This window comes from Urocitellus parryii, chromosome 9 (assembly GCF_045843805.1).
Source record: "Urocitellus parryii isolate mUroPar1 chromosome 9, mUroPar1.hap1, whole genome shotgun sequence".
NCBI classification, from domain to species: domain Eukaryota; kingdom Metazoa; phylum Chordata; class Mammalia; order Rodentia; family Sciuridae; genus Urocitellus; species Urocitellus parryii.
Window position 1 is genome coordinate 19,908,513 of NC_135539.1, and position 23,325 is coordinate 19,931,837.

Genomic DNA, 23,325 nt, shown 5'->3' on the forward strand with positions numbered 1-23,325 from the left:
GCCACTTCTGGCGCCCCCGACGCCTCTTCTGCCCCAGGATGTGGGGGATCTGTCCATGAAGGGGGTTCAGGGGGCTGGGGTAGGTCATGGGAGGTGTTCGGTTCTGGATAGGAATGGTAAGAAGACAGACTGATGGCTCCTGCAGGACCTGCCCCTCGTTCATCTCCCCAGGAGCCATGTGCTATCTCCCCCCAGCCCATCTCCTGAGCACCCCCCATGGAAGATGGATCATGGGCGGAGGTGAGAGGAGGACCACACTTACACACAGTCACTCGCTCCGAAGGGCATGAGGGTGGAGGAGGCATCGGGGTAGCATCGATCTCCCTCGCACACCCCTGCATGGCTCCCAGCCTGCTCCCGGCCTGGGGGGGAGGGGCATCGTGGGGACAGATGGGACATTGGGGTGGGGGAGAGGGAGAGATCAGACAGGGACATCAGACATCAAGGGAGGAGGGAGGGGGATCAGACCAAGCATCCCCCAGGAGGGCAGGCCCAAGGCAAGGTAGTGACGAGGGGCAAAGACAGGGCTGGGAGGATGGACCAGGAGACAGACGGACGATGGAACGGAGGAGTCCGATGGAATGGGGATGCACCAGCCCAGCTCTCCGCTGCCGCCCGGCTCTGGCGAGGAGCCCTCCTTCCTACACCCTAGCAGCCTTCCTCCATCCCTTCCAGACCCCTAGCAAGGAGCCTCTGCTGCCCTGTCTCCCCAACAGCCTCTCCTCACAGCCCCCCGCCCCGGCTTTCTGGCACACACACCTCACTTCTTGGGTGCACGGGCACCTCCTCCCCTGCAGACCTGCTCTGCTCACCCTGCTGCCGCTGGGAGGGCACATAGCTGACAAGGACAACATCACTGGAGCCTCCAGACTCCAGAGGGATGGGGTGCACCCGGAAGTGCTCGAGCATGTCGAAAATAGACTGGAACCACAGGTGCTGGACCCGGCACTGGCCCTCCTCGTTCAGTGACAAGCGCAGGTGCTGAGGGCCGGATGAGCAAGTAAGGTGGGAGCCGAGGCCCCTGCCACCACAAAACCCTCCTCCCCTGGACAGCGGTGTCCCCAAGCTCCCCAGTCTGCATAGAACAGAGCCTGTGCCTCAGGGGTGCTCACCTTGGCCTTGCCCTGGAAGTTGAAAGTGAGGACATATTCACCCCGCCTCGTTTCGCTCTGACGTACCAGGAAGACACCGTGGGAGCCGGTGCCTCCTTCCAGCACTAGCTGGGCGGCCTTGAGTCGAGAGAGCATCCCGTGGAACCAAGGATATCCTGAGAGGGGCTGGTCCCCCTCACCTCCCTCTGACTCCCCCTGGAACAGGAAGGACCCTTCAGGGAGGAGAGAGGAGGGAAACCTGGGTGTCAGGGAAGCTTCCCCATTCTGAGAGGAAAAAGCCTTGCCCGCCACTTGCAGTGCCTCCTCCCTTCATGTGCCACCCCTTCCGCCAGGGTCTCATCCCTTGGAATCCCACGACAGGAACGTCAGGAAGGCAGGCAAGTGGCCTGGAGAGACACCCAAGCACCCCTCTGGTACCTGTGGCTGTTTCCGGAGTGTCCAAGGGAGGGTAGGGGGTTGAGAGGGGATGAACTGTTCCTGCAGGGGGGCCCTCCTCAATGGGGATGCGGGGGGGCAGCTCTGGCGGAAGCAGTTCCATGGAGTCAAAATGGGAGGCAGCAATGGAGGCCGAACTAGGGGAGATGGATGCTGAGGGCCGGTCTGAGAGGCCCCCATACGCCCCTGGAAAAAAATAGGAGGGCAAAGTTGAGAACCGGAGAAGAGTCTGTTCTGCAGGCCTGGCCTCCTGCCCGTTCCCCACTAGCAATCTACCCAGACCCCTCTGAGGCAGTGACCCCTGCTGATTTCTAACTGATGGCTCCTGACTTCCACTTTCTGCACTGTCGAGGGACTGCAGTTGTTGTAAGAAGGTTCTAGAATCCAAATGTGCCTATAGCTTTTCTGAATCAATAGCTGAAAAATTGCTGCAGAGGTGTGGGGATAGACTCTCTCAAAAATTCTCACATAAAAAAGGAGTCCTTTTTTTGGAATATAGGACAAAGTCCCCAACTCTCAGAGGCATCAAAAAGTCTCCTTCTAGCTGGTGTGGTGCCACATGCCTGTAATCCCAGCACTTGTGAGGCTGAGGCAGGAGGATTACACATTTGAGGTGAGCCAGGGCAACTTAGTGAGACTCTGTCTCAAAATACAAAGGGCTGGGGATGTAGCTCAGTGGTAGAGCACTCTCGAGTTCACTCTCCAGAATCTCAGCAAAAATTAAGACTCCGCCTACTTCATCTTTACCTTAATTTGCATCCATGTGGCTTTCACTTCAGCCTATCCAATTTTTCGAAGTATCCTGAGCCCTCCCCACCTCAGGTCTCTGCACTGGCCTTCACCTGCTCCGAGTCATGTTCTCTTGTCTCACCTCCTCTGTGTAGCACTCCGTCTACTCCACCTTCCCTGTGCTCTTCCTCCTGAGCTCCTAAGGACTTCCTGCTTGTGCTGGTCAGAGGACACTAAGCAGACACTGTTTTGGGACCTGCTTTTTCTCAGGAGTGATGTCGTGCCAACCCATGGAGGGCAAAGAGCTCATCTCAGACATCTGAGTTGCCCCATCCATCCTGCCCCAGGGCTAGCACAGGGCCCTGTATGGACTAGGGCCTGCCTGAATGTCTGCTGAGTGGCAGGCCTGGGCCATGCTGAGAAGCCAGGCAGGTGTGGCGAGGAGGGCTGGGGCTCAGGAATGAAGATGATGTAGCCCATCTTCGTCAGTGACTCTCAGGTGACCTCAGAAAAGCCACTCCCTCTCTCTGATCTCTGCTACCTGAGTTCTGAGGCTGTGTGAATCCATTCTAGCTCCAAGAGTCTTATGATTTCTTTGTTCATTTGCTGAACAGAGCCGTGTGCTAGGTATTGTCACATTGAAACCCAGAACAGCGGCCAGAAGAAAAGGGTAGAGTGGAAGTCAAGTCTAGAAAGGTGAGCCGGGCTAGGCAGACACGTGTCTTTGTGTTTGGTCAAGCCAAAAGATACAGAGACAAAAGAAAATTTGGCGACCTCAACATATACAGAGTAAGAACAAAACAGAAATGTCAACAAAGTGTTTTGGAAGCTTGGAGAAGAGAACCATTATCTCCAGTAAGAGTAGTGGCCTGTGGGAGACTTAGGGAAAAAGTGACAAGGCTGGACACAGAAGTTGTCAGGGAGTTTCCTTGGGGCCTGTGTGGGATGGTAACAGTGGTGGTGCTAAATGGCAAGCTGTGGCTTAAGAGTGCATCGCGTGTTTGGAGACAAGAGACAAGCAATTGATGGGGCAGCTGGGGGAGAGGATGGGGTGCCCAGGAGAACCTGGAAAGAGGGTGTGGGGCCTAACAGCAGGAGCCTTGCACAGAAGCTCAGAGGCTCCCAGGTCCGAAGGCCCCATCTTACCTTGCGAAAGGCGATCATTGCTCTCACTGGGTCCCAGAAGCAGATCCTGGCTGGGCAGACTCTCTGAATGGTTCAGGCAGGGCAGCTCCAAGCCATCTGTGTTCTCTTTTGTGAGGAAGGAGGTCCCAGGAGCCAGAGGGAGGGTCATGGGGCGGGGACTGGTAGCAGGGCAGGGTCTGCAGAAACAGGAAAAATGGTGTTGGAGAGAAAGTCACCAGCAGAGAGGAATAAGGCTGCTCCCCACCCCCACCCCCAGGTCTCCTCAGCGACAGAGGCAGGTCCTCACCCTGGGCTCAGGCATTCTTGAATGTCAGACACCCAGGCCTTCACATGGAGAGCATCAGTTGTCTCCAGGATGTACTCCGAGGGACCTTCCACCTGTGGGGTCAAGAGGAGGACCTCAGCCTGGGCAGGGGCCAGGGACATAGTCCCAAGGCCACATCCACCCCTAATGAAAACATCTCCCACTCTAACATCTCCTAGGGAAGCCACAGTCCTGCAGACACACTCCTGAGGCACCTGACATATAAATACCTCTGGCAGACAACGATGCTTGCTCAAAAGTGCTGAGAGCTTTCTCCCGGCATAAGCACTGCAGAGAGGCGGGGTGGAAGGCTCGGAGCTCCTACCTTGACCACAAACGTGTTTTCCCGGTCAGGCATCTCCAGGGCTGTGGTTGTCCGAACATCCGTGATAGTAGAGCAGGGAATGCTGAGCCGGGGCCTAGAGGCCTAGGTGAGAGGGAATGCGATCCAGCCTTCCAGTGTGCAGAGGCCCACTCTCCCCTCCCTCCAGACGTGCATCTTTCCTTCCTCGGGCCTTTCTAAGGCAGTTGGGCAAAAGGCAGGAACACTGCTGTCTCAGTCCTGCCCACAGCTACTATCAGAGACTCAAGCCCACTTTGAAAACAGTCCTGAAGCTATGATTGTAGGCCGGCAGAGCCTGGGCTTATGTGCAGGGCTGAGTAAAGGCTCTGGCTGCTCCATCAGTGCTCCCAGGGGCCCACCCTCCTGGTGCCTCACCTTGGGTGGTACAAAGAACTCCAGGCGACTTCCTCCTCCTCCTTCGCCTTCACTCCGGAGCAATAAGCGACACTTCTGCCACTGGGGCTGTCCTCCTCCCCCTGAGGTAGGCCCAGCTGCCCCTCCTCCCCGGCCTGCTCCGGCAGGGTCAGGGGCCGCCTCTTCGGCCCCCATGAAACTCAGCAGCTCTTCCCTCTGCACCACCCCTGCTCCATCCTTCAAGGTCCCCCCTCCCCGACTTAGTCTCAGCCTCTCAAATCGGTGAGTCCATCTTTCCCCAGGGGACGTGCCATCACTAACCAGTCCCCGACCAACAGTCCCAGCCCCACCAGAGGAGTTGGAGTTGCTGTTTCCACCCAGGACTGGGGGGCCCGATGAGGTCTCCAGGGGACTCGCTGGGGAGGGAGGGTCAACAGTTCCCCGCCACTGCAGGATGCCACGGACAGAACCTCGGACCGAGCGACCGACTGAGCGGAGGGAGAAGCGTTTCTTGAGCTTCGGCTTCGAAGAGGTCGTAGAAGAGGAAGAGACTGAGGAGGGGAGGGGGCCGGCCAGGTCCTCGGATGATCGAGAGGGGCCCAGCACAGCCAGGGGCCCGCCCACCCTGCAGCTCTCGAGGGACAAGTCATGTGGCGGAGGGATCTCCACACCAGGACTCAGGGGAGCTATAACTGGTGGTGAGAGGGAGCCCGAGGCCCGGGCCACCTCAGCTTCAAAGTGCTGCAGGAAGAGCTCAGCGAAGCGGCGAGAGAAGGCAGCCTCCGCCCCAGGCCCCGCGTACTGGGGGTGGGAGGCCAGGTAGAGGCGAAAACGGTGGGCAAAATCCAGGGCTGCAGCCCGGGCGTGGGACTCACAGAACTCCCGCCAACTTGGGGGAGGGGGTGGTGGCAGGGGGGGAGGGGAGGGGGAGGCCCCATCCTCTGGGGAGGGGGCACCATTCATGATGGGCCCCAGGAGGTGGAGAGGGGGAGCCTGTGGGGAGGGGCAACAAAGAGGGAAGCGGCCAGAAGACACGGGGTGAGCGGCAGCAGCTGCAGGAGAAGAGAGAGGTACATACATGGAGTCACTGCAGAGGTGGGATTGGGGGGCATGTCCCACCCCAAGCCAGGGACTCCCTACTCTGGTTCAGACTCTTCAGAGGGCAAGGGTGGAGAGAACCAAACTGCCTCCCTTTCCTCTCCCAGATTTGCATGCTCCCCATGCCCCAGGGTAGTGGCTTCCCGGTGTCTAGCCTGAATCTCTCCTGCTGCCTTTCAGGCCACTCGCCCAGTGTGGGATCCAGGAGCAAGAGGACCATGGAGCACCTTCCTCCACAAAAGACTTTCCCCATCACCATTATCCCTTCTCTAAGATGGATCCTCCACCATCTACCGCACAGTCCTCGTGAGCCATACGAGAGGTTTCCATGGGGTCATCTTACCTTTCCCTGTGAGAGAATTTAATAACCTCTCCAACAGATGAGGAAACCGAAGCTCAGATAACTTTCAGAAATCGGAGTCTACTGTTTTCCCACTGTATAGTCCTTGTCCCCAGAGACTGGCTGGACCAGCCTCAGGGACAGCTCCTTACTACCCCAGCTCTCAGGGGGCCAATGGGGTGCTTAGAGCTTAGAGATCCTGCCTCTTGCACCCTAGGGTCCAGCTCTGAGGAGGGAGTTCACACGTTCAGAACCATGGATGGACAATGAATTCAAACAATTGTTTTGGAAGTTGACTCCAGAGCCCAGCACCTAAACACTGCATGAAGGAGACTTGGCATGGCTAGCACCCACTTGAGCTCCCCATCAGTCTAGGGGCACAGCAGCAGCAGCACCACCAGAGGAAGAGATGGTGGGTTGCGTCAGGGTAAGTCTTTGCTGGCCACAAAACAAAACATTACAGAGCGCTGGGTCCTAGGATCTGCCTCCCTTTTCTCTTCCAGGGGAGTGTGCCATGAAGGCTGGTTAGCCTAATGGTTAAGGCCAGGGTTCTGGAGTAAACAGATTACACATCCTCTCTGAGCTGTGAAACAGCTAATGATCTCTACTCCCTACAGTCCTTCGGAAAATGGAATGGAACATGTCAGTGCTTGACACAAAATAAGCACGTGAGAAATGACTGCCCTTACTGCTATCTTTATGAGGGAGAGTACTGGAGTTCCAAGTTTTTAAAAGAGAAATTGGAGAACGGAAGAGGCTTCTCAAAAGTCTCACCACTACAAAGTGGCAGAGCTGGTGAGGAATTTACAACCCTTGGATCTTTGGTTAGTGCTCCTCCCCCATGCCACACTGGAAATGACTGGCCCCAGGTCTGGGCCAAGGCAGCTCAGGAAAAGTGTCCCTGATCCATCAGCAATCCCACACTCCTGCTCAAATCCACAGCCAGGCTGCAAGTCTGCGACCCTCCCCTTCCTCTATGGCCTAGGCCTTACATACTCAGATGGCCCCAAATACAGGGACTACTCCAAACCCACAAGAAGCGGCCAGGAGATGCGGGAGTCATGGAGCACAGGGGAACCGAGCCAAGAGGTGCAGACAAAGCAGAGACGGATCCCCAGCCAGAGGCCACCTCGGCTCCTACAGGCCCACCCAGTCCTCTGCACCAGGCAGACCCAGCCCCCTTCAGGCCTGCTGACCCTGTGGCTCCTGAGAGGGTGGCTCAGTTTCTCTTCTGCCAAGCAGGACTCAGAAACATTTTCCCGGTGCACCTGCCTCTTGGCTCAGTTCTGACATTTCCCGAAGGGCGGGTGGTGGAGGGTGCAGGCTCCGCTCCCGGCTCGGACACTCCGGGCCCCGTGGTCAATCCACTCCGACCCGACCCGACTCGCTGGACACCCCCTCACGCGCATTCCCCCGGGCCGCAGTCTCCTGGGGACCAGCCCAGTCTGCTGCATTCCGCGGGGCAAAGTGCCCCTCCTGCCCCCGGGTCCCCACGCCCACCCCCACCCTGGGCTCTTCTCAGGCTCCGGGGTCGGGTCGCGGAGAGGGAAGAGGCACTTGAAGGGGGGGGTTCCGGTTCCGGTCCCACCTGCATCTCGGTCCCCGCGGTTAGCTCCGGCGGCGGCGGCGGCTCCCGCTCCCAGCGCCCCCCCCCCTCCGCTCCGCGACGAGAGCCCAGCCCGGTGCTGCGCAGGCGCCAGGACCCCTTTTCCCGTCGCCGAAGGAAGCGACCATAGAGAAGAGCGGCGAGAGGGAAGGGCAGCTTCTTACTCACTTCCGCCATCCTCCTACTCAGTGCGGACCCCTCGGGAGCGAAAAGCGGGTGACTCTCGTAGGGTTGCAGGGGCTTCTCCGGTTGCATCTAAAAGGGGCTGCAGAGGCAGCCGTGGGGAGGGCTTGGGTTCCACCAGAGCGTCCTCTCGGGGGAAATTCCGGACAAAGGAGAAAAGTCAACCATAGAGAAGCCACCTTAGGGGATAGAGTCTCAAGTCACTGCTGAAGGCTAGAGTAGCCGCCGAGTCCTGGAAACCAGAGAGATGCCAAGGCTCTCAGAAGGTCCCGCCGCAGCCTAGAGCGCCTGGCCCTGCAGCTGAGGGACGTGGACATCGCCCCCAAGGAGCTGGGCGAGGGAAGAAGCAGGTGACCTTGGGGAGGCCCCGCGAGGAGGCGGATCCCGAACTTAATTTGGCTGCTTCTGTGAGGAAAAGGGCAGGTGGTCCAGGAGATTACGTCCCAGACGGGGAAAAAAAAAAAAAACGAGGCCCAGAAATAATATGTGTTTGAGGACATCAGGAGGTATAAAATCTATGGCTCAAATAATTGAAAAGTCCAGAGTGGGCCAGGATCAGCTGAATGCAGGGGCCAAAAGATATGAGGAACCTGTGGCTCACCATCCCTAATTCAGTTTTCCTATGCATTTAGATTCAACCTCAGGCAGGGTATCCTCTCTTGGTGGCAAGATGGCTTTCCCTATCTCCAGACGTAATTCCCAACAGCTTAGCAACTTGGTAGAAGGAGCACACTTTTTTTTCCCCCTGAGATTTCCAATAAAATTTCCAGAACTAACTGATTGGATCAAGTGCCCATCCTGGAACACAGAGGTAAGTAACCCAAGAGATGGAGATAAATGCTCTTGACTCGCATAAGACTGAGGGCAGCCAGATGGGGCTGGAAGAACTTACTGTGAAAAAGTAATTTCTGACCTAGCCAATCTGCTGGCTCTAACCAAGCTACCATCATGTCAGAGACGGCCTTTGTTAGGTTCTTCATCATCAGCTTTGTCTACCCAGCTTCAGAGAGAGATGCCAATGGGAGGGAATCTCTATCTGTGATCTACCCCTGCATATCTTTATACACCTTCTGTAGCTGGGCCATCCACCTGGGAGAGACACAGCTGAGGAATACAGAAAGGCAAAGGGCTGTTGATGAGTTAGGTTTGGAAGTGTTGTGTCTAAACTGCCCAGGAAAGTGTGTGTGTGTGTGTGTGTGTGTGTATGCTGGGAATTGAACCCAGGGCCTCACACATGTGAGGCAAGCACTCTACTGCTGACCTACATTCCCAGCCCCCAATAAAACCTTGAGATTACTGAAATATTCTACATTAACATTTTGTATTGCAGCCATGACCACATATGGCTATTAAGCACTTGAAATGTGGCAAGGATGACTACGGAACTTAAGTTTTAATTTTTAAAAATAGTCACATGTAATGAGTGTCTACTGTATTAGATGCATCAGGAGGTGTTCTTGAAGAGCTAGGTGGAGCTGTCCAGCAGAGATGAATTTACAGTCTGAACTGTACAAAGCAGTTTGGTGATCAGACATGAGGAACAATGGTTGAAGCCATGGACATGAATGAGACAGTCCAGGTAATATATGTAGAGAAGAGACCTCGTTCTGGGAAACAACCTTAAACAGGCAGAGAAATAGAAAGTGTTGAGATGATGTTTTGAGTCATATTTCCCAAAAGTGTTCTGAGATGAGGGTTTGTGTTCAAATGTATTCAAATTATTTATTAAGAAAGTGCTACCTGGAGCTGGGCATGGTGGCACATCCCTGTAATCCCAGAGATTCTGGAGGCTCAGGTGGCCTCTACATTTTAACAAAACCCTATCTCAAAATAAAAAATAGAAAGGACTAGGGATGTGGCTCAGGGGTAAAGTACCCTTGGGTTCAATCCCCAATATAAAAATGCAACAAAGCTACCTCAACTTGGGGGTGTAGCCCACTAATAGAGCATGTGCATAGCATACTTGAGGCCCAGGGTTCAATCTGATTGCCAACCCACAAAAAAAAAAAATGCTACCAAGAGAAACCAAACCAGTAAGGGAGCAGGAGGAGAAAAAGGAAGCCAAGCAAGCACATGATTATTGGGCAGAGAGTACTTCAGTTAGAGCCACAAGGGAGCCCTGGAAGTAAGTTATGCCTCAGATTTGTCCAGAAACAAGGGATTTGGCCCTTTTGTACTTTCACATCCCTCAGAAGTCGAGTCCCAGGCACTTCTGTCAAGGCAAAGCCCTCCAGCAGCATGAGGATTAATGAATTAATAAATTATAAAAAGGCGGGAGTTCTAACTGTTGGAAGAGAAGCCATATGCCAAAGGTGGGGACTGTGGTAATACAGGATGTGTGAGGGAGAAATGGGCAAATGCACAAGTGCATACAGGACATGAAAGGATCCATGGGAGTGGTGCTACGTACTGCCACTGTCTCTTACAGAAGATGTTGATACGGAGAGATTGCTAAGTGACCTTGGGGAAAGTAATTTTAGGGAGGTGGTGGTAGCAGATGCCAAGTGTTAGTGCTTTAAGGAGTGAATGAAGTGGAAGGAGGAATGGGGAGAGCTGTTTTACAGGTTTCCTGAAAAGGGAAGGTCAGAAATGGAGGATTGGAGTTTGAGAAGGTAGGAAGGGGCTGGCGGGGTAACTCAGTGGTAGAGTGCTTGCCTGGCATGCACTGGGTTCAACCCCCAGCACCACTACTACCACTCCCAAAGGTGGGAAGGTTTGCTGAGGGAGTCTTGGAAGTCTAAGGGGGAAGGAAGCTAGTAGATAGAATGGCCATTGAAGGAAGGAGTTTTGGGGAAGATGGGACAGGATGGCATCTTGGGCCAAGTTAAACCAAGGTATTAATATGAAGGGGAGAAACACTTCTTCTTCAGGAATAGGTTAATACTCAGGGTACCACAAATGATATAAACCCCAATTCAAGCTAGTTTAAACATGAAGAGGGAGTAGTTTGTCAGTTAAAAGAATTAAATAAGAAGTAATGACTTCAGGCATGGCTGGATCCAGGGGTTCTAACAATGTCATTTTGAACTTGGCCTCTGGCTCTTTTAGCTCTGCTTTCCTCTGGGCTGCCTTTATTTTCAGACAGGTATTCTCCTTGATAGCAAGATGGCCAACAGCAGCTCTAAGCTTTGTTCTACAAGCTCAAGGGAAAAGATCGTAGCTTTCCTGATGGCTTCACCAAAAGAAATAGGGCAATCATCAGCTCAGCTTTTAGTCACCTTAAGACCATCTCTTGGATAATAATTTGTCACTGGGTATGGTGGGACACACCTGTAATCCCAGCAACTTGGGTGGCTGAAGCAGGATGATCACAAGTTCAAGACCGGCCTGGGCAACTTAGTAAGGACCTATCTCAAAATAAAAAATAGTGCTGGGGATATAGCTGAATTGGTAGAGTGCCTGCCTCACATGTACAAGGCCCTGGATTCAATCCCCAGCACCACACACACACACACAAAATAAGAAAGAAAAAAGGGGGGGGAAAGGTGGGGCTAGAGATGTAGTTCAATAGTGAAGTGCCCCTCGGTTCAATCCCCAGTACTGAAAAAATAAGTATTTGTTTATTCTTTGTCCCAGGTTCCTAGCAGAGCTGCTAAAACATGCACAATTTCCTAAGTGATAGAAACAATTTATGAAAAATCCCTTTGGTTATACTGAAGTTTTTGCTAATGAGTATTCATGGCAGCCCGTATGTAGCTTCAGTATGGGGCGAGCACCAGAAAGAACCTGGTGATTTGTGGATTGGAATTTGGAGCCTGTGGACCTGGGGATTGATCAGTGATTTATTAATCACCCATACCTAAATCATGAAACCCCAATAAAAATTCAGGATGCTGGAGACCAACAGGTGTGAATGCACCGATGTACCAGGAGGAAGTACCTGGAGTTCACAGGGACAGTGTCCTGGAACTCTGCCTTTGGATTCTCCCAGAATTTGTCCTGTGCCTTTGCCTGTTATTACTTGGCAGGTCTTAATTTGTATCCAATGAAACGAATCCCAGGTGTAGCACTTCCTACATTCTGAGTCATTCTTGTGACTTACTGAACCTGAGTGTGGCCGCCTCTAAGGCAGCCATGCATGGCTAAGCCACCTAGGCCACCTCTCAAATGCCTTTGATTGAGCAGCTTTTGTTATGTTCACAGTATTTCCAATTTGGATACCTTCTTTCACAGCTGAATGACACGGGTGTGGTCAGCACTGTTTGAAGGGCACCCAGGGTTGGCGTGCAGGGGTGGAGGGCAGGTGGGTAGGCCTGGGGACAGACAGGAAGTTGGTGCAGTGGTCCAGGAAAGGCTGATGCTAACCTGACAAAGGCAGTACAGTGGGGCCTGTACCCAGGGGAACATCCAGAGATTTTTGAGGACATAGTGCCAGGCTGGCTGGTGGGAAAAAGAGTGCAGGATGCCATTGAACTTCTTTAAGGGCCTGATGAGTGGCACTGAGGACAAAGTTTTGGGACTTCTTCCTCAGTTAGCTACTATGCACTCATTCAAATGACAATAACAAGGCAGGAGAATCACAAGTTTGAGGCCAGCCTGGGCAACTTGATGAGACCCTATCTTAAAAAAAAAGGGGGGGCTGGGGCTTAGCATGTAGAGGAGGCACTGGGTTTGTTCCTCAGCGCCACATAAAAAAGATAAATAAAGGTGTCCATCTACAACTAAAAATATATTTAAAAAATATTTTTAGTTGTTGATGGACCTTTTATTTTATTTATTTGTATGTGATGCTGAGAATCAAACCCAGTGCCTCACGCAAGCTGGGCAAGCGCACTAACACTGAGCCCCAGCCCCAGCCCACAACTAAAAATATTTAAAACAACAACAACAACAAACTTGAGAGGGTCTCTAAAAACTTTAGAAATAAAAAAAAATCTTAGAGATCATATAGTTAACTTCCATCCCCAATTTATAGATAATAAAGCCAAGGCCCATATAGATGCAGCAAATCATTTTTATTTACGAAGTGGATATGAATACAAATTTTGTTTTCCATTAAAAACATCAAGAAACTTAAAAAGCCCAACAGAAAGGCTCAACTGAGTGATACCAGTCATTTCTTCATTGAATGATTTGTTCATCTAAACGTCACTATTGTTAAACAATAAATTCTTGTTGTCATAAGCTGGTGAGACAGGATAGCAGAAACAGAACCAAGCAAGCTAGTAATTTGGGATATCTAGGTGCTATGAAAAAAATGAAAGGACAACTGACAAGAGGGCTACTTGAGATAAGAAGTGATGTCGTCCCAGGTAGACTGTTGAATGAGGACAAGCCATGGGGAAAGCTAGGGGCAGCATTCCAGGAAAGGGAAGAACATTTGCAAAGATCCTGGGGGAATGGGCTGGGGCTGTGGCTCAGCGAGCACTCATCTCGCACGTGCGAGACCCTGGGCTCAATCCAAGTGAAATAAAGGTGCTGTGTCCAACTACAACTAAAAAAATATTAAAAAAAAAAAAAAAAAAAAGATCCTGGGGGAAGACAATCTTAGGATGTTTGTAAAACAGATGACCAGTCTGGCTTTGGGGAGAGTGAGTGAAATGAGTGATATTAGATTCAAAGGTGGGCAGGGGCCAGATATGCAGCCACAGGGAAGAGTCTTGATTTTGTGTTGACACCAGCCATATTAAGATATAATTCATCTATCACCTGCCCCCACTGAGATGCAACTCACACATTTAAAGTAGAAATTTAGATTTCATTCTAAGTGCAATGAGAAATTACTCAGGTAAGATGGATGTTTGTTTATTTACTTACAGTGCTGGGGATTGAACCTAGGGCTTTGCACATGATAAGCATGTGTTCTACCACTGAGCTACACTCTAACCCCCTGACCACATTTTAAAGACTGTGTGGAGAATGGACTTGACAAATATTAAGAATAAGAACAGAGCCTACAGGACCTACTGGAGAGCTCTTGAGGTAACCTAGATGATAGATGATCCCAAAATGAACCTCAGTGTTAATAGTGGTAAGGGTGACAAATGGTCACATTTGAGATCTAGTGTAGGGAGGAAACCTACAGGTCTGGGTACTGGGTTAGGTGTGGGAAAAGGGGAAGAGAGTGTGGTATTGCCTTTTATTTAATGTATAAGAGTGTGAAGCCAGGTGTGGTGGGCACGTGCTTGTAATCCCAACGACTTGGGAGGCTGAGCATGGGGATCCCAAATCTGAGGCTAGCCTAGGCAACTTAGTGAGACCCTCTCTCAAAAATAAAAATTAAAAGGGCTGGGGGTGGAGCTCAGAGGTACAGTAGCCCTGGGTTCAATCCTACAATACCCAGTAATAGCAGGGGTCAGGGGTAAGGGAGGAGAGTGTGGGAGAAAAATGAGCCCTGTTTTGCATACATTGAGTCTAGTACCACAATACTGGCCCCTTCAGTTGGGAAGACTGATTACTGCGTGCATGACTGATGTGATTCTGCAACATGTACAATCAGAAAAATGAGAAATTATATTTCATTTATGTATATCAAAGTACATAAATGATTGTCATGTGTAACTAATTAGGAAAAATTTAAAAATTAATTAAAAAAATAGTTTTAAGGGTGGGGTTGTGGCTCAGTGGTAGAGTGCTCGCCTACCATGTGTGAATCACTGGGTTCGATTCTCAGCAGCACATATAAACAAATAAAATAAAGGTCTGTCAAAAAAACTAATATATATATATATATATATTTAAAAAATTGTTTTAAGTGCAACATACTCACAGAGGCCTAAAGATGAAAATGGCCAGGCACAAAGGACAGAGAAACAGATGAAGCCTACCCCCAGCTCTTCTTAAGTCACTATCTCAGGACCAAAACCCAAGAAATACATCTTGGTACCATGCCCTGTTGAGAGATGGTAGTTAAGGGGGCTGAGGATGTGGCTCAAGCGGTAGTGCGCTCACCTGGCATGCGTGCGGCCCGGGTTCGATCCTCAGCACCACATACAAACAAAGATGTTGTGTCCGCCGAGAACTAAAAAATAAATATTAAAAATTCTAAAAAAAAAAAAAAAAAAAATTCCATTCCAGGGACTGGGTTTTAGTTCAGTGGTAGAGCGCTCGCCTCACATGTTCGAGACCCTGGGTTCAATCCTCAGCACTACATAAAAATAAATAACAAGTGAGAGATGGTAGTTAGGATGTATTTGGCTGCAAAAAAAACCCAAACAAACAAAAAAAACAGATGATCCTGTTTAAACCATAAGGACACTCCTCATTTCACATCAGTAGTCTTCTTGGGCATTCTTTGCTTTGTCCTTCTCTGGGATTTGGCCTTGTCATCAACTGGGAGCAAGATGGGCACAGCAGTTCTAGGTTTCCTATCCAGACCTCACAATATCCAGAGAATGATGTGCATCTCATCAATGCCTCCTTAACAATAAGGAATCCTTGCCAAATTATTTTGTTATATTATGTGCATGTATAGATATATAATGATTTTTTTTGTTTTAGATGTTGATGGACCTCTATTTTATTCATTTATATGCGGTGCTGAAAATTGAACCCAGTGCCTCACACATGCTAGGCAAGCGCTCCACCACTGAGCCACAACCCCAGCCTGATATATAATAAATTTCACCATTATAATTATAATGCTCCAGAAAAAAAAATATGGGTCAGGGTGAGGAGTTCTTCCCTGAACCCCCGCCCCCCACAAGCAAGCAGATCTCTTACTAATCCTTGGTCCCAAAGAAGTCACACATCTAGCCCTAAACAAAACCCCTGCAAGGAGAACTGGCCCACTAAAATTGGAACAGACCTGTTAGGATTTCTTCCTGGAGCTGGGGAAAAGGCCATCCTGAACTAAATCAGAACACTGCTGGGAGAAAGAAAAATGGCTGTTAAGCAGGAGTTCAAAGTCTGCCACACAGTAGAAAAAACAGATTGCTGGGGTTGGGAGGTGGAAAGCCATTTGATTTTAAGAGCATCTTTCTAAGGAGTTCAAGATTCTAGGACAAGCAAGGTGGAGCAAACCTGCAATCCCAGTGACTTAGGATTTTGAAACAGGAGGATCACAAGTTCAAGGCCAGCCTCAGCAATTTAGGGAGTCCCTCATCAACTTACACCCTGCCTCAAAATAAAAAGGACTGAGGATATAGCTTAGAGGTAAAGCTCCTCTGAGTTTGTTTCCTAGTACAACAAAAGTTCAAGATTCTGCATAAAGAATTTTTCTTCCAACTGTAAACACATAAATGTTTGAAAGAGAAAAATCTCCAAGCAAATTCAGCCTTCTAAAGTGGTAATTATTTCAGTTTCCTTTGTCTCCGCCCCTTATACACATGCTATTTTTCTACAGTGGCTAGGAGCTCTTCATTTAACGTTGCTCACAGATGTTTTCACAGGTGTCTGGCTCTCCTGGACTCTACCTCTGAACCTACATTTCACCCCAGCTGCTCAGGAGGCAAATTTGAGGCCAGGTGGTGCAACTTAGTGGCACCCTATAGCAAAATAAAGTGCTAGAGATGTAGAGTTCTTGCCCAGCATGCACAAGGCCCTGGGTTCAAGCCCCAGAACTGGGCAGGGCGGGGTGGGGGACCATGTAACCATATCCAGACTAGACTGGACCTTTGTGCTCTTTCCACTCTTTCACAATAATATGGTCGTAAGTACAGAGGGACATCTTGAAGAGACTGTACATCTGAGGAAATTCTCTGCAGTCAAACCTGTTCCCCAATATCAGTGTCAGTCAACTTCTCAGCCTCCACTGATGTAAGAACACTGACATGTCATTTAAGGTCCTTTGATAAGACACATCCATGTGAGGCTTTGGATTTGCTTGGTTTTGGGGTTGGTGAGAGGGAAAGTCACTTTCTTGATGCAGAACAAGCTTTAGTGCCACTAGCAGTAACTGTTAGAGATGAGTCTAAATCCTGGCTTATAGTATTTGTTGGCAGTGGCAGCAGTTTTATTTTCAATTTCTTTTTTTTTTTTAAGCAGTTACCAGATGAGATCCATTCTATGGCTTGGAACTGTTCCTCAAACCTGTGTCCTAAGTCTGTAAGCTGCCTAATACCCTTAATAAATCCCTCTTTGCTTAAATCAGCCAATGTAAGTCTGTTATCTGTAAATCAAGATTCCTGATGTAGGGGGAAATGCTGGGGAGTGACATTGGTCCAGTTATGTTGTGTGCATGTATGAATATGAAACAAATCATTACAACAAGAAGGCACGAATTAAAAAAAGTGAAAGAAAAATCCTTTTATAGAAGTTGCTATGGGGCTGGGGATGTGGCTCAAGCGGTAGTGTGCTCACCTGGCATGTGTGCGGCCTGGGTTTGATCCTCAGCACCACATACAAACAAAGATGTTGTGTCCGCCGAAAACTAAAAAATAAATATTAAAATTATCTCTCACTCTCACTCTGTCTTTAAAAAAAAAAAAAGAGTGTGAGATGCTTTATAAAAAAAAAAAAAAGAAGTTGCTATAGTCAGCAGCTGTAGAAAATATTTCCCCCATTTTGAACTCTTTCCTGAGCACTGTGTTTCTCAAATTTCAGGCATTCACACTCAGCTTTCCCCAAAATGTGTCATAGATTCATAACACCCATTATGTTACCTACCAAATAGTGTACTTTAAAAATAAATTGTTTTTTTTTTTTTTTGAGGGGGTGCTGGGGATTAAAGCTCATACATGCTAAGCAAGTGCTCTAATTTTTTTTTTCTTTTTTAATTTGGAGACAAGGTCTCACTAAGTTGCTTAGACTGGTTTCAAACTTGGCGATCCTCCTGTCTCAGCCTCCTGAGTCGCTGGGATCACAGGAGTGCAATACTGCACCAGGCTTCCCTCCTTTCTTTCCTGTGGTGCTAGTGTCAAAATCAGGACTTTGCACATACTAGGATAGTACTTTACCACTGGGTTACATTCCCATGGGTATATAATGAGTTTCAGAAATATAACTTAGAGTTAGGCAGCCACTGTCACCACCTCAGGGTGAGGCCACAGAAAGCTGCCATGAGATGATGGATGTGAAAGGTCATTTACTACCTTGCACTCATTCATTCAATCGAAATTTACTGGGCACTCACTCACTGCCAGCCCCATCCTGTGTTAAGCGCTGGGGCCAGGGCGGGACCAAGACTCAGGGCTGTCCTTAAAAGGCCCCCCAAGCCCGGCGCGGTGACGTATGCCTGTCATCCCAGCGGCTCGGGAGGCTGAGGCAGGAGGATCGTGAGTTCAAAGCCAGCCTCAGCGACAGCAAGGCACTAAGCAACTCAGTGAGACCCTGTCTCTAAATAAAATACAAAATAGGGCTGGGGATGGGGCTCAGTGGTCATGAGCTCGAGATCAATCCCCCGTAACAACAACAACAAAAGGCTTCCTAAGGTGGTCCTTCACCCTCGGTGTCATCTGTAAAAAATTCTGTGGGTGGGAGATGACCAAGGGAATTGCTTCTTAGGCTGCAGAAGGGTCCTAGGGGAGTCCGGCAAAGTTGTCCTGGTGGCTCTGACTATGTGAGGTCAGCGTCCCCGAAGGTTGTGAGACAGGAGCGCTGGTATCTGAGGTCGGGACTGGACGCCCCGGGATCCCTTCCCAACTCCTCCCAGTTCATTCCTTCTCAGATCTCCTTCTGAAGTGGAAGCCACTATTCCCATTTTGCAGCTAACAGTTTAAAGAAGAGAGACGAGTCACACCTGAGCCCCCGTCCAGGCACTGGTCCTACCTCCAGCTGCGGCAGAGGCCGCCAGATCGCTCAGGGAGTTCGGTGCCGCTCTGCGCCGGGCCCAGGATGTTCCCGAGCAGTCCTTGCGGTGGCCGCCCGCAGGCCGGGGCCTTCTTCCCTTTGAACCCAGCCTAGCCCTACCTAACCCTCGAAGTCCGCTGCCCTGGGAACTACAAGCTCATGAGCGGTCGGGCCCCTGGTACATTACCGGGCGCTCTTCACTGCTCCGCCGTGCCGGGGGACCTTCGTCTTCCCTCAGCTTGCCAGGCCTGAGGGAGCTGTGGAAACTTTAATCCTTCCCCGCCTCCCTGACACAAACACCCTCCTCTTCCGCCCCACTCCCGGAAGTCGGCTATATGCCCATAGAAACTGGAGGCTAGAGGAACCCAGACCTGCCCTCACTTCCGCCGGATGTGACCTGCGGCCGCAAGTGCCCTTCCTCGGTTGCACGCGCGGGTTCCCTGTACTCACTACTGGCTCTCGGGGGCAGAATACCACCACAATGGCTGCCGCCACCCTGCTGCGCGCGACGCCCCGGTTTAGTGGTGAGGAGGCAGGGAGGGCGATGGTGGCCTGGAGGCACGTGCGGGCTTTGCGGTAGCTGGACTCGGATTCACGCCCTGACTCCGCGCCCCTGTCTTGGCAGGTTTCTGCGCCAGCCCGACCCCATTACTGCAGGGCGTGTTGCGACCGCTGAAAGCCCGGGCATTACCCCTCTTGTACCGCAGTCTGGCTGTGGAAGCCAAGAAGACCTACGTGCGCGACAAGCCCCATGTGAATGTGGGTACCATTGGCCATGTGGACCACGGCAAGACCACACTGACTGCAGCCATCACGAAAAGTGAGCAGGCTTGGGGTGGGGGCGTCTGCCAGAGCCCTATCTACTTGAGGGACTGGGAACCAGGGAGGTGGGGCCACCACGGTGTCAGTTGGTAGAGTTTACTGTCGCCCCAAGAGAACTCGAACGTGGGGGAGGTGATTTGGAAAACGTAGGAGCCAGATTTCCCTTAACTTTATACATTAATTATGTAAAAATTCTAAGTATGTACATTTAACTATGTATATCTTTCCTTTGGCCTTGGGAAATGCAGATAAGAGGCTTCCCCAGAAGTCACTGGGTAGGCCCTTGAGGGCTTTTAAATTTTTTTCTGGCCCAAAGTGGTCTCCGCTGGAAGAGACTTTTTAATTGGTGCATTATGGTTGTATATAATGGTGGGATTTGTTGTTACATATTGTATATACACACAAAATAACTATAATTTGCCCAATATCATTTCCCAGGATTAACTCTTGCCCCGCCTCTCCCCCCACCCCGCCCCTTTTCATCTACTGATCTCCCTTAGGTTTACTTAGATGGGAGGGACCCAGGGGTGTGGCCTGAGTTCTGCCTCTAGCTTTGAACTTGGGCTGAGAGGTGTGTTCTCTTCCCTCCAATTAGTTCTAGCCGAGGGAGGTGGGGCTAAATTCAAGAAGTATGAAGAGATTGACAATGCCCCGGAAGAGCGAGCTCGGGGTATCACCATCAATGCGGCCCATGTGGAATATAGCACTGCTGCCCGTCACTATGCCCACACAGACTGCCCGGGTCATGCAGATTACGTTAAGGTGAGGGTTGCTAGGAACAGGTCCAGAATCTGCCTCCTCTCAAGATAATGATAGGCTTTGTGGGGAGGGGGTGCTTTAGGAGAGATTCAGATGTTTGGATGTGAGATCAAGGGTTTGCCATGGCCACAAGTGGTGGTAAAGAGCTGAGGAGGTTGTTTTCTGTCCTTCTACCCAGAATATGATCACAGGCACTGCTCCTCTTGATGGCTGTATCCTTGTGGTGGCAGCCAATGATGGTCCCATGCCCCAGACCCGAGAGCACTTATTACTGGCTAAGCAGGTACTCAAGAGCCTGGACGGGGATGGAAAGAGGAAGAGTGGGAACTTGAGTGACTCTGAACATCGACTCTATTCCTTTCCCATTTACAGATTGGGGTGGAGCACATTGTGGTGTATGTGAATAAGGCAGATGCTGTCCAAGACTCTGAAATGGTGGAGCTGGTGGAGCTGGAGATCCGGGAACTGCTCACAGAATTTGGCTACAAGGGGGAAGAGACACCAGTCATTATAGGCTCCGCTCTTTGTGCCCTTGAGGTAAAGGCAGGGGTTAGTGCTGATGGATGGGGCTAGGAGGGTATTCAAGGGCTTTGCTGTCTAGGGGAGTGGCTCTTGGTGAGAGAAACAAAGGAAATTTCAGAATCCTACCCCATCCCCCAACAGCAACGTGACCCTGAGCTAGGTGTGAAGTCGGTGCAGAAGCTGCTGGACGCTGTGGACACTTACATCCCGGTACCCACACGGGATCTGGAGAAGCCTTTCCTGCTGCCTGTAGAGTCAGTTTACTCTATTCCTGGTGAGGACTCTGCCTGTTCATCACCTCCCACAGCAACAGCCTGACCCAGGGTCTGACATCCTGTCCTCCTTTCTCCTAGGCCGAGGCACAGTGGTGACAGGTACATTGGAACGTGGTGTTTTGAAGAAAGGAGATGAGTGTGAATTTCTGGGACATAGCAAGAACATTCGCACTGTTGTGACAGGTATAGAAGCAAACCCTGGCATCCAGGGACTGGCTCCAAGATGACTTTCTCTTTTGTCTTCTTTCTGCCTGACACCCCTCCCCATTTTCTCTTGTGTCTTGTCTACTCCCTCCCTTTTCTCTTCCCATTAGGCATTGAGATGTTTCACAAGAGCCTGGAGAGGGCAGAGGCAGGGGATAACCTTGGAGCCCTGGTCCGAGGCTTGAAGCGGGAAGATCTGAGGCGTGGCTTGGTCATGGCCAAGCCAGGTTCTATCCAGCCCCACCAGAAGGTGGAGGCTCAGGTGAGGGCACTAAGTAATGGTGGCAGGGCTGAGCTAACCTGTCCCCTGCAGAGCAGCAGGGCTTCTAGCCAAGCCCAGCTCATCCTCATTGCTCTTTCCTCCAGGTTTACATCCTCAGCAAGGAGGAGGGTGGCCGCCACAAGCCCTTTGTATCCCACTTCATGCCTGTCATGTTCTCCCTGACTTGGGACATGGCCTGTCGTGTTGTCTTGCCTCCAGGGAAGGTATGGTGGGTATAGGGAATGTGAAGGCAGGAAGGGAGTATTATTCCTACCAGCTCTCATAGTTCAAAGATGTCATAGAAAGCTCGGGTGGGTCTGTTTCCTTGGGTTGAGAGGCTGGCGGCTGCTGCTGAGAGAGTACTGGAGTTGGGAGTCCTCATCCAGCATGCCCTAGGCTGAACTAGGTCAAAAGCCCAGCTACACCACCATTTACCCACAAAATTTCCCTGGAAAGGATGCCTCTTGACGAGTGTTGTTAAATACAAAGTCTTCTGACAAAGAAACCTGTTAATAGCAAAGTTTCTAAATATTTTTCTTAAGAATGTACCTCAAGCTGGGTGTGGTGGTGCATACTTGTAATCCCAGCAACTTGGGAAGCTGAGGCTGGAAGATTGCAAGTTCAAGGTCAACCTCAGCAATTTAGCAAGACCACCATCTCAAAATTAAGTAAATATAAAAGCTGGGCATGTGGCTCAGTGATTAAGCATCTCTGTTCAATATCCAGTACCAAAATGTGGTGGGGGGAGTACCCTACCCTAGAAGCACAGGGTTTCTTGAATAATGTCTGTGGTCTGATGGTCAGAATACACAAAGCTGTGCCCAGACAAATTCATCACCCTGCTGCATTTTCCCATGACTTAACTCCATAGCAGCCAGCAGTTAGACTGCTAAGTCTGTGTCTGGTCCATCTCTCCACCTCTTCTAGGAGCTTGCCATGCCTGGGGAGGACTTGAAGCTCAGCCTAATCTTGCGGCAGCCAATGATCTTAGAGAAAGGCCAGCGTTTCACCCTGAGAGATGGCAATCGGACCATTGGCACAGGCCTTGTCACAGACATACCAGCAATGACCGAAGAGGACAAGAACATCAAATGGAGTTGAGTGTGGACTTCTGCTCAGGTTCTCTTAATTTTAGAGCTGCAATCTAGCCCAGTGCAGCTAGATGGACACTTCCCCTGGTTATATGGGGTGGCCTGCCAGGCAAGATAGGGCAATAAAATTTGTGAATAGTAAGCTAGCCTTTGTGTCTTATGTCCTTTGCATAAATTGAAGTGACAGGAGATTACATAAAGGAAATGAAGCCCAAGATGGATGAAGAGCTTAGTTCAGTCCATTTCTATGGGGGTTATATAAACTAAAAGCTCTTCAAAGCTATTGAGTTTGAGAAGTAGAATCTACTATTGGTGAGCTTATGATTCCTAAAAGATTTGCCTGTCACTTGGAGACACTAAGCACTCATCTTCTTTCTTGACCACCCATTTAAGTGCTATTAGTGGGGACTATACTTTGTTCATCTCTGGACCTAGCAGCCAGTGTATAAGAAGTACTAAGTACATATGTCAGAAAGCCAAGTAATCATTCCTGAAGAGTACTTGAGTGGTCATTACCGCTATATGACTGGTTTCAAGTACAGGAATGAGAACATTTAAGAATGCAGTTAGGGCTGGGAGTGTAGCAAGCTCAATAGTAGAGTGCTTGCCTGGCAGCATGCAGCCACATGTTCAGTCAGATTTGAAATTAAGGAAAAGGGAATGTATCAAATATATAAGGAATGAAGTGGGGATTTTTATAAATGGGCAGGCCTGTCAAGCTTGCATCCTGATGCCTGAACATCTCATGATACCTGCCCATTCAACGGCAGACTCAAAACCTGAAATATGATCCAAAGCAGAACCAAACTAAGAAAAAATGGGAAGGAGGCAAAGAGGATAGATGCAAGGAAAATCTTTGCAAAAGCAGCATCCTAAGACAAGGCAGGTTTGTTTCAGCACCCCCCTGTTCAAGCAAGGCTGAGAGTTTTCATGGGAACTGCTGACTCCATGAAAGCTAAAGCTCCAACTTTTGAGATTTCTGCCTAAAGATGATAAATCAATCTACAACCTTCCCACAAAGCATCAAAAACTACTCCATAATATCCACAAATACCTTCCACAATAACTAGAC

At 50.1% G+C, this 23,325-nt stretch overlaps 2 protein-coding genes across 5 annotated transcripts; one reads left to right on the top strand and one right to left on the bottom strand.

Moving 5' to 3' along the window:
- On the bottom strand, window positions 1-7,581 carry Sh2b1 (SH2B adaptor protein 1). Of its 4 annotated transcripts, none has more exons than XM_026392117.2 (10): window positions 7,450-7,580; window positions 4,445-5,475; window positions 4,052-4,153; window positions 3,709-3,800; window positions 3,423-3,598; window positions 1,530-1,733; window positions 1,113-1,324; window positions 813-981; window positions 263-362; window positions 1-103 (listed from the first exon to the last, which is right to left on the bottom strand). In XM_026392117.2, exons 2-10 carry the CDS (start codon window positions 5,384-5,386, stop codon window positions 85-87), a joined length of 2,016 nt encoding a protein of 671 aa, XP_026247902.1. In that variant the 5' UTR covers window positions 5,387-5,475; window positions 7,450-7,580; the 3' UTR covers window positions 1-84. The 4 variants fall into 4 exon arrangements, with proteins under 4 accessions (XP_026247902.1, XP_026247899.1, XP_026247905.1 ...); XM_026392114.2 differs by having other exon boundaries at window positions 15-103; window positions 760-981; window positions 7,450-7,581; XM_026392120.2 differs by lacking the exon at window positions 7,450-7,580 and adding an exon at window positions 7,134-7,407 and having other exon boundaries at window positions 15-103; window positions 760-981.
- An 11,132-nt stretch (window positions 7,582-18,713) lies between these two features.
- Tufm (Tu translation elongation factor, mitochondrial) lies at window positions 18,714-22,395 on the top strand. Its single transcript, XM_026392123.1, has 10 exons — window positions 18,714-18,842; window positions 18,944-19,138; window positions 19,736-19,902; window positions 20,078-20,182; window positions 20,272-20,436; window positions 20,563-20,695; window positions 20,775-20,879; window positions 21,011-21,162; window positions 21,267-21,386; window positions 22,090-22,395. Exons 1-10 carry the CDS (start codon window positions 18,800-18,802, stop codon window positions 22,261-22,263), a joined length of 1,359 nt encoding a protein of 452 aa, XP_026247908.1. The 5' UTR covers window positions 18,714-18,799; the 3' UTR covers window positions 22,264-22,395.
- Window positions 22,396-23,325: the final 930 nt, after the last annotated feature.